The sequence below is a fragment of the Cucurbita pepo genome, chromosome 12 (assembly GCF_057944985.1).
Source record: "Cucurbita pepo subsp. pepo isolate OVF chromosome 12, ASM5794498v1, whole genome shotgun sequence".
NCBI lineage: Eukaryota > Viridiplantae > Streptophyta > Magnoliopsida > Cucurbitales > Cucurbitaceae > Cucurbita > Cucurbita pepo.
This window is the reverse complement of record NC_141809.1, coordinates 3,793,371-3,804,289: the sequence shown is the minus strand read 5'-3', so window position 1 is coordinate 3,804,289 and position 10,919 is coordinate 3,793,371. Positions and strand designations below refer to the sequence as shown.

At 35.0% G+C, this 10,919-nt stretch overlaps 1 protein-coding gene across 1 annotated transcript; it reads left to right on the top strand.

Annotated features, from left to right (window-relative positions):
• Positions 1-419: 419 nt before the first annotated feature.
• Positions 420-1,048, top strand: LOC111784603 (ethylene-responsive transcription factor ERF039-like). Its single transcript, XM_023665255.2, has one exon. It carries the CDS (start codon positions 420-422, stop codon positions 993-995), a length of 576 nt encoding a protein of 191 aa, XP_023521023.1. The 3' UTR covers positions 996-1,048.
• Positions 1,049-10,919: the final 9,871 nt, after the last annotated feature.

The following is a 10,919-nucleotide window of genomic DNA, read 5'->3' as shown; positions in this document are numbered from 1 at the left end:
AAATCTTAAATCAGTTGAGGAGGAGAAGGAAATTAATTATAAAATTTGTAAGTGTTACGTGGTAAATAATGAGAATTTGGAGGACAATGATGGAGGTAAAAAAGTGAAATAAGGGAATCCAAATAATAAGGGAATAAGCTTATTTGTAAATGTATTATATATTATGACAAGTAGTGCCCACATGGCAAACAAACCCAGCTGCTGAGCTGTCCTCTACTCTTCTATATTCATATGCACCATTATACCCCACCACAATTTAAAATTTTAAAAATAAATAAAATATTCCACATCATAATTACAAAAATTATATTTAAAATTAAAAAAATAAACATAAAAGACCAGCACAACAACAACAACACACACACTCACTGTCCCTCTCCCTAAACAACAAACAAATCCCTCCACTCCACATCTTCAAAATGACCACAACCTCCCACCATTCCGCCGCCGTTTCCTCCGCCGTAACCTGCCGGAAAAGGCGGAGGACCTTAACCGAAGAATCAACCCCCAAATTCAGAGGAGTTCGCCTGAGAGCATGGGGGAAATGGGTGTCGGAAATAAGAGAGCCAAGGAAGAAATCAAGAATATGGCTCGGAACATACCCCACGGCCGAGATGGCAGCGCGTGCACACGACGTGGCTGCACTCGCCATCAAAGGCCACCGCGCCTTCCTCAATTTCCCTCAAATCAAACACCAACTCCCCCGCCCAGCCTCCCTTTCCGCCAAGGACATTCAGGCCGCCGCCGCACAAGCCGCCGCCCTCAAACACCAGCCAAACCCCACCGAATCAAGTCCCTCGGAAACGACGTCGTGTGAGGAAGAAGAGACATGGTTTGATCTGCCGGATCTTGTTGTACGAGGAATCAACGATGGGTTCTTGTTGGATTTTGATTATTCCTCGTCGTCTTCGTCGTCGTCGTCATGGCACTTCTCCGGAGATCACGACGACCTCCAATGGCACTCCGATTATCCTCATACCATTTTTCCCGCTTGAGTTTTTTTTTTTTTTTTTTTTTTTTTTTTTTTTTTTTTTTTTTTCTCTTCTAATTAGTTAAATTAAATTCTGCTTTTTGTATTATTCTCTCTGCCCAAAAGAAAAAAGAAAAAAGAAAAAAAAGAGGGAATTACAGTGAAGAAGCTTGTGGAGCTTGCTTGCTTGCTTGGACAACTTATATATATATATATATATATATTTATATACTTTTTTTTCTTCTTTAGGTAAGTTATTTTATTCAAATATTATTTATATACCCGACCAAATAAATAAATACATGAATAAATTGAGATTACATTCGAATGAAAACGATACATTTTAACTCATTGATAGTCTCTTTCGGTATTCTCTGACTAGATTTTATACAAAGGTGATGGGGGCTTTTTGGTCAAAGGGGTTTTTTTTTAAAAAAAAAAAAAAGATAAAAAATGCCTTTAGAATTAAAAATTTTGGAAGATTTAGGAGTATTTAATTAATTAATTTAGAGTTAATTAAAAAGTGTAATTAAGAAGGTGAAGGAAGTAAATACCTGGAGTACATGAAGATGGGCATTGGAATTGCTCGCCAATCATTAATGAATATGGTTTTAAAGTCCCATAATCATGTTGGTTAAAGTTGTACACAAAAGCCACATTGGATGCTTACCCATTTCCCCTTATTTTAAATTACCAATAACAACAATTATAACTCAAAAATAAATTATTATATTCATTTTTAATCTTGTTTAGTTATATAATATATTCGTATTTTGTATTTTTATTCTCCTTTTATTTATCTCAAAAAAAAAAAAAAAAAAAAAAAAAAAAAAATTAGTAATTAAATTATTTAAAGGTCAAAATTGACCTTTTGAGCTTTAAGGAAATACAAGGGTAAAAGTGTTATTCCATATAATTATTAGAATAAAAAAAACATAAAATCACAAATTATACTAATTTTGTATATATAAAAAATCATATTAAAAAGTTGGAAATTTACCATATTCTTCACATGGTTATATTATATAACACAAATATTGCCTACACCTTTACATTTTATGTATACTTTTTTATTTCGATGCTCTTAATTAGGTTTGATTTAGTTCACGAACTTTAGAAAGTTTATAACGATTTTCTCGAACTTTAGAAAGACGTGACAGGAATTACGTATGCATATTCATAGATTCATTATGTTATAAATGAATGGAAGTTTGTCTTGCATCGTAAATTTATGTCTTGATTTTAAGTTATGGAGACCTCATGCATTTTTGTGTGTCATATGCATCGGGATAATTCTCCATTATGTGGGCCATTTTTCTCTGTAGTGTCCGACAACTCATTAGCAAGTGTTAGCCCGACGAGCCAAGCTTATGGGGTACGTGAGCCATCCTAGTGAGTCCATGTGCGTGTGCGTGGATAGTGTGTAGAGAAATACTACTCATCCAACCTTACCCAAACTAAAAAACCGCCTAATGTCATGTCATATTGTTTTTAAAATGATAAATCCCACCATATCGCATGTGTTTGTGATTCTCGGCCCCAACGTTGAAATTACTTATTGAGTATTTATTAAAATACTTAAGTTACGTGCTAATTTTATTTTTTAGGTAAAGATAAGACACCCATATATAGATGACGATGTCACGATAAAGATCATGGAGCCAATGTTAGGGTAGCCTCATTCATGTCTTTTCAATAGCCCTTAGGTTAGTTCAAGAGCTTGTTTATTTAATTTACTTTATGACATTTATCTCCCGCTTTGCTAATCATAAGCTACTTATGATTACAATGTTTAAAAGTTTTTGTTTTGAATAACAAGTTCATGGCACCTTTATGAAATATTTTAAAGGGATGTTTTCCACACGCATTAATCACGTCATGCATGTAGTAGAAACTTTATTATAGTAGAAAAAAATCGGTTCATTACAAAGATACACGTTGTTGGTGTAGGTAATAACTCTCAATTAACTTAAGCTATTCATAGCTATCCTATCCTTGGGATTGCTCCTATTCATGCACGTTAGCTCCATTTTCAAAAGATACCGAATACACCGAACTTGACACGAAACTTTTCAAGTCATGTCAACTCTAGAAATGGGGCACAAGGATAGTTTAATAGTTTGAAATGTAAGATGTTGGATTGAAAATGAAGATTTTTTGGTAGAGAAAGCCACAATAGAATGGCATAAGGTTTGTGGAGATGCCTTGCATTTTGGAGAAACTTTGAGGAGAAATTGACTCTAAAGCCAACCATTATACATTCTTTATTTCGTTCATATGCAGATATTCTTTTTACTTTTCCTTTATTTTCTCAACTTTATTTCCCTTTCTTTTCTTTTTCCCATAAAGATTCCTCATGGAAAATGCTAATTTAATACCTTACCAAAAAACAACCAATAATGATTATATACTAACGTTTATAAAACAAATGATACTACTCGAATAATTGAATTGAGAATATTTTGTACATTTTCATTTGACTTGATTCATAGCATGGTGGAACGGTAGAGATGGTCTAAATCTACCGCTAGAAGATATTGTCTTCCTTGGGCTTTCCCTTTTGAGCTTCTCCTCAAGGTTTTAAAACACGTCCTTGAGGGAAAAATTTTCATACCCTTGTAAAGGATGTTTCGTTCTCCTCCTCAATCAATATGGAATTCTCACAATCCACCCCTGACGCTAGCAGATATTGTCTTCTTTGGGCTTTCCCTTTTGGACTTACTCTCAAAGCTTTAAAAGTCATCTACGAGGGAAAGGTTTTCATACCCTTATAAAGGGTGTTTCGTTCTCTTCCTCAATCCATGTGGAATTCTCACAATCCACCCCCCTTCGGGGCCAGTGTCCTCGCTGACACTCGTTCCTTTATCCAATCGATGTGGGACCCCCACCAAATTCACCCTTCTTCGAGGAACAACCTCGTCGCTGGCACATCGTCCAGTGTCTGGTTCTAATATCATTTGTAACGTCCCAAGTCCGCCATTAGCAGATATTGTCCTCTCTAAACTTCCTCTCTGAACTTCCTCTCAAAGCTTTAAAACGTGTCTACGAGGGAAAGGTTTCCACACCCTTGTAAAGGGTGTTTCGTTCTATTCCTCAATCAATGTGGAATTCTCACAATCCACCCCCCTTCGGGGCCAGTGTCCTCGCTGACACTCGTTCCTTTATCCAATCGATGTGGGACCCCCACCAAATTCACCCTTCTTCAAGGAACAGCCTCCTTGCTGGCACACTGTCCGGCGTTTGGCTCTGAGATACCATTTGTAACGGTCCAAGTCCACCGCTAGCAGATACTGTCTTCTCTAGGTTTTTCCTTTCGAGATTTCCCTCAAGGCTTTAAAACACGTTTGCGAGGGGAAGGTTTTCACACCCTTACAAGGTTTGTTATAGCTTCTTGGCTCTCGTCCTTGTAATTAGACCTTGAGGTATGAAAATTCCTCGGTCGTGGTTCATATCAGGGTGTTTCGTTCTCCTGTGCAACCAATGTGGGATTCTCACACATGGTCTACTCGAATTAAGAATAACTTTTATTTGGGTCGGAGAATTATATGTTTAGGTTAATTTAAAAAATAATGAATAGAAAGGGAAAAAAGATATTGTGGAATATTGATTTTCTTTAGTAAACCAACTTTTTCTTTTGTCCCCCACTTGCCTAAGATAGTTAAGATCTCTATGGCTAATTATTTTGTGTGAATTTTTAAAGATGTGATTTGATTTTGGGGGAAAAATTAAAGGATTAAAGTAAAGGTTGCCATTAAATTATTATTTTTTTTTTTAAAGAAAAAAAAGGTGAAAAGAAATGTGACAAAATGGAGTGGAGAAGAAGAGAAGGTATTGGCAAAAGGGGGCTTTATAATTGGCCAACGGGAGGGAACGTACAACGTTCCTCACGTTTGGAAATTGTTCTTCTAACAACCGTAAAAAAGTTAAATAAAATAAGAATAATACGGTAAAGAAAATTGTACTTCTAACAACGGTAAAAATAAATAAATAACAATTGACCACCTCTCTTTTCATCTTTCCTAAAATACATCTCTCATCTCGTATCAAAAGTTACCTTATGAAGAAAAAAAAAAATCAAACCTAATATAATATTGACTATTTTTTTAATTTAAATTTTATTACCAAACATAATATAAAAATAATGAAAACATGAAATTTGATTTTTTTTTATTAAGTCAATTAAGTTTATATTTAAAATAGGTGAAAACTCGTAAGAACGAATTCGAAGGATGAAAGCAAGCAAATTTGGATCTAGAAATTTGGCTAAGGTCAACCAAGTGAGTGGCTTTACTATAGGATAGACTAGAAATTGTATGAGTTACAATTTATGATGTATGAGCTATGATGTAGAATGAATTCGAAGGATGAAAGCAAGCAAATTTGGATCTAGAAATTTGGCTAAGGTCAACCAAGTGAGTGGCTTTACTATAGGATAGACTAAAAATTGTATGAGTTACAATTTATGATGTATGAGCTATGATGATGCATGAGTTGTATCGTATGATGCCGTATACTAGTATATGATGATATATGAGCTGTATTATATGATGTCGTATACTAGTATATGATGATGTATGCCATATTGCATCATGTCGATAGATCGATATAGGACAAAATCCTATTGGCATAAAAATGATATTAATATAGATATCTAATGAGAATGTGTTATTTAATGAAACAAAGAGATAAGACTAGAGGGTTGTGTCGGAAGAGATGATAAGATGGAAATTAGTGGGACCTCATCCATGTTGTATGTTCATAAGCATAGGGATACTTCCCCTAGAGATGATGAGTGTGGACGCACATAGTATGATGATGAGGGTGTTCATGGGGAGCATGACACTAGGGGTTCCATTGACCTCCAGACGTTGCTACATAGTAGTTTGACCAGAGAGGGTCCAAGGGGTGTGCGAGCCCCCTAGCGATTCACACTCGCATGTGTGGGTCAGGTGTAGGGAAGTACTACACATCCATAGTAGTCCGAGACTGGAGGCCACCCCTAGATGAGATAGAGATATTTCCCAAGAGCATGATTGCATGTGTTTGCATTAGCATGACTCCTATAGTGGAGTCACTCCCTGAGTAGTCTTCGAGATACTCATGCCGTGTGCCACATCACTTTTCTTTTTCTGGTAAAGGCAAGGCTCCCATGTATGGATGACGGCAGCATCGCAAGCAGAGACTGTAGCACATACATAGGGTAGACTAATATTTAAATTCCTATTCGTAGGTTAGAATATGTTGTTTTGCATTTCATCGTTTTAAATTATTTTGTATTTGTTTTTATTTTCTCTAAATTTCAGTATTTCGTATTTAAACACGTAAGACGGTGACTGTGTTTTCCTAAGCGATGATGTTTAAATATTTTCGACATTTATACTAGATGAAGTTTTCTTTTAAGAGTTATATTTTCACTAGCAACTCTGAGTATGTTTAAAACATTTAAAACATCTTATATCAGTGGAAAACATAGTCATGGTCTTGCGTGTTTAATGTGAAATACTAAAATTTAAAGAAAATAAAAACAAGTACAAAATAATTTAAATCAATGAAAGGCAAAATAACCTATTCTAACCTAAGAATATAAATTTAAATATGAGTTTACCCTATGCACGTGCCATGGTCTCTGCTCGCAATGTCACCGTCATCCATACATGGGTGTCTTGCCTTTACCTGAAAAATGATGTGGCACACGACTTGAGTATTTTGAAGCATACTCAGTTTGTGAACCCACTATAGGAGTCATGCTAAAATGCAATCACATGCAATTATGCTCTAGGGACCTATCTCTATCTTATCTCATACTAAGGGTGGCCTCTAGTCTGGACTACTATGGATGTGTAGTACTTCCCTACACACGACCCACACATACGAGTGTGAATCTCAAGACGGCTTGCACACCCCTTGGACCCTCTCTGGTCAAGCTAGTTGTCTATAGCGACGTTCGGAGGTCAACGAAACCCCTAGTGTCATGGTCCCCATGAACATACTCATCATCATACTATGCGCTTCCGCATTCATCATAAAGGGAAATATCCCTATGCTTATGTACACACAATATGCATGAGGTCCTTCTAATTCTCATCTTAACATCTTTTCTGACAGAACCTTAGTCTCATCTCTTTATTACGTTTAGTAACACATGCTCGTTAGATATTTATATTAATATCATTTTCATACTCCTAGGGTTGTATCCTAGGTCGAAATATCGACCTGATGCAATATGTCATTCATCATCATACAACATGCTTAATTAGGAAAATATTATCATATTAAGGTAAATGTCATGCAAGACATCATAGTTATCGTAAAGCCATCAAGTGCATCGAGTACATCAAGTACATCATACATCATACATCATCCTATAACACACATACGTTATCATACATCATCATAGCTCATACATTAGAGCTCATACATCATAACTCATACATCATCATACATCATCATATAACTAGTGTACGACATTACACAAAACAACACATACATCATCATATAACTAGCTTACGACATCACACGAAACAGTTCATACGTCATAAATATCGTATGTATCATCGTACGTCATCTCAAACAATCATAAATTGTAACTCATATCATTTCTAGCATATTCCATAGTAAGGTCACTTACTTAATTAGCTTACACTGATCTCACCAATTTATAATTGATGAAAGTTTGATTTTGTCCTCTGTATCGAAGTCAATCTATATCAAATCATGACATTAATTTCAAGTTCAATTTTCTACATTTTACAAGAGTCCATGTGTTAGACTTCATGTAGTATGTATATATATATCATTAAAGATCTCATTTTCTATTATTACTATTGTTTTCTGAAAAAAAAATATATGGACGGTTATTTGAAAGAATTTGATGGAATTATTTTAGGTTGGAGTATTCTTTGCTTTCTTGACATATGATATTTCAAAATTCAATTCTTTGTCTATAGTCTATCTTCTATAATTCTTATTCTTAAAAACCAAGTTACGTGGTCAGATTGTCAATATTATTCGGTTGCTTGAATTATACCGACAATAAAAGATAGTTTAATCAATTCTATATCTCCCATTTTTCTTCTCTTTATTCCATAATAATATTTTTTTTTTCGTCAATTCTATTCATGTGTTCCTCCTTTACTCAAGCATCATTATACAAAAATAAGTTGACTTAGGGGTGTGTATACGAGCCCTCTTATTAGGTTCACAAGTGCATGCGAGAATCATGTGTAGAGAAATACTATGCATCCAACTTTACCCATAAAAAAAGTAGAGCTTAGAAACAATCATGGAAAATAGGGCCCACCAGTCATGAAAATGTCGCATTTGTTTGCATTTTTCGACCTCAATAGTGGGATCACTTATTGAGTATTTTTTAGTACTCATCCTATGTCTATTATTTTTTTTTTTTCGGGAAAGACAACGACCTTATATACAGATGATGACACCAGCTGAAGAGACTACGGAATAAAGTCATACTAGAGAGTGTTACGTACTTACGTCATGGTCCCATTATTAAAGTAGATTAGTAGCGCTTTCATCTTTAAATTTTGATAGAAGATGTTTTTCTTTCTTATTTTAATTATGTTTTTACCATGTTTACACGAACATTCAAGTTCATGAATCTTTTTTAAGATCATTAAATGTTCTTAACTTCATGTGCCACATGAAAAAGTATATAATAACAATTTTATTCCACATGAAATTTGCTTGTTTTTTATTTATTTATAATATTTAGAAAATGATTAAAGAAAATAACAATATTTTAAAAGATGTATATACATATTAAAAAGGTTACCCAATCAACATGTCACAAAGAACACTTTTTATTTGCACAAATAAATTAGTGGGAAGTGACCTCAGCCATTATAATGATAATCTCATTGATTTCTTTATGTTGTTTGGACTTCTTCAAGAGTGTGTTCACTCGCATTATGTATGTTAGTCTCCCAAATATCTTTTGTCCACTTTCCCACATACAAATCAAATCCACCATTCCTTTGACAATCTATACATTATTCATGTGCTTTCTCTTTATTTATTTACGTTTCAAACCTCTCCCTAATCAATAATGCATCAACTAAATGAATCAATTAAATGAATCAATGATTATCGATTAGATTGATATTTTAGTACCTTGATTTGGTTTAAGTTTAGTGATTGAGTGATTGAGTTTGGTCATTTATATAAGTTATGAGTGAAAGATAAGTTGACTAACTAAGATTAAGTAGAAACGGATGTTAGGTGTGGTTAAAAAGAGTAGGCAAAATCAAATGGGTCGGCCTCAAGAGTTAATTCTTGAAACGACAGCGGTAGAAGAAGATTAGGAACAATTTTTTTTCAAAGGAACTAAAGTTTGAAACATTGTTTGTAATAGCCTAACCCCACTTCTAGTAGATATTGTCATCTTTGTGTTTTCATTTTCGGGTTTCCCTTCAAGTTTTTAAACCGCGTCTACTAGGGAGAGGTTTTCACACCTTATAAAGAATGTTTCGTTCTTCTCTCCAACTAACGTGGAACACATGGCTAGATGTGAAGAACCCATTTAGACCTAAACTTATACCATTAGTTTTTTTTTATTTTTTATTTTTAGGTTAAATCTGTTGGGTGAAGGAGTCGAAGGTTGATAAGATCTGTGTTGGGGGAATTTGAAGAAACGAATTATCGAGTAAGAATTCGAACCTCTTCTGTAATTTATAAAATTCTCTCTCCACCCTTAAAGTCATTTGATGAGACTTGATCCTACAACTTCGTGGGGAGAAAATGAGCAAATATCATGGCATGACCGTGGCCTTCACAACGGTATCATCATTCGTATTGGAGTGTCTTACCTTTACCTAGAATTAAGTAGCACGTGGCTTGAGTATTTAAAAATACTCAGTAAGTATCTCCACTGTTGGGTCAGGAAATGCAAAAACAAGCAATCAAGGTGGTACCTATCTTTTCGTAAAAATATCATGGCATGACCTTGGACTCTACTTTCGAGTTTGAGTAGGGTTGTATATATAGTACTTCCATACAACGATGCACACATGCCCAAATGGACCTACTAGCGCTCGTATACATATTTTTTCTTAGGCCTGATTCGTCGGGCTAGCGAATGCTCATGCTATCGTACGCCACAGAGAGAAAGGACTTGCATACTATCATGGCAAACATAAATATCGTAAGGCACACGTCTGTACTAAACATAATGGAGAAGTATCCTGATGCATGTGTCATGGAAAAGGCGTGAAGTCCCGTAACATTAAAACATGACAAATATTCATGATGCTTGTTACATTTCCATTCTTTTCTTGATATAGCATTCTTATGAGACATACCTACTTAATTATTGTCATATTGTTAACGATTAACTGTTAACAATATATAGTTTTTAAATATCTCATAAGCATAGGGCATACTTATTAACATAGTTTACATGACGTGGTACATGAAGATTCATGCAACAAATAACATCGATAACATAACATGGTTCCATGGCATAACATAATCCTTTCATAATATATCTGATATCATAGCATAACTTGTACGCAACATAACATATATCATAGCATATACATAACATAGTACATGTCATACAATCATAAAACACGACAGGTATAGGGGCCATAGGGTGTCACAATCATACTATGAAGAGAGTAGGTTGTGACCCTCATATTGAGGCAAGCAAAGCAGCGATCCTCAAGTGGCATCCATCTGGCCACACGAGGGCCAAGATAGATAAGTGTCATGATGCGACTGAGGAGGATGGGGCATCGTCAAACACATCATATAAAGTGGACATATAAGAAAAGACGAGACATAAGCAAGATAGAGACAACTTGTAGATAAGAGTGTCAAAGATAGACTTGTTGAAGGGTCAAGTAGGGCTCTAGACCTTAACCTCAAAAGTCCGGGTTTTGGAGTTAAGTTCTTACATATGAACTATGAAAGCTCGCAGAATTTGGTGTCA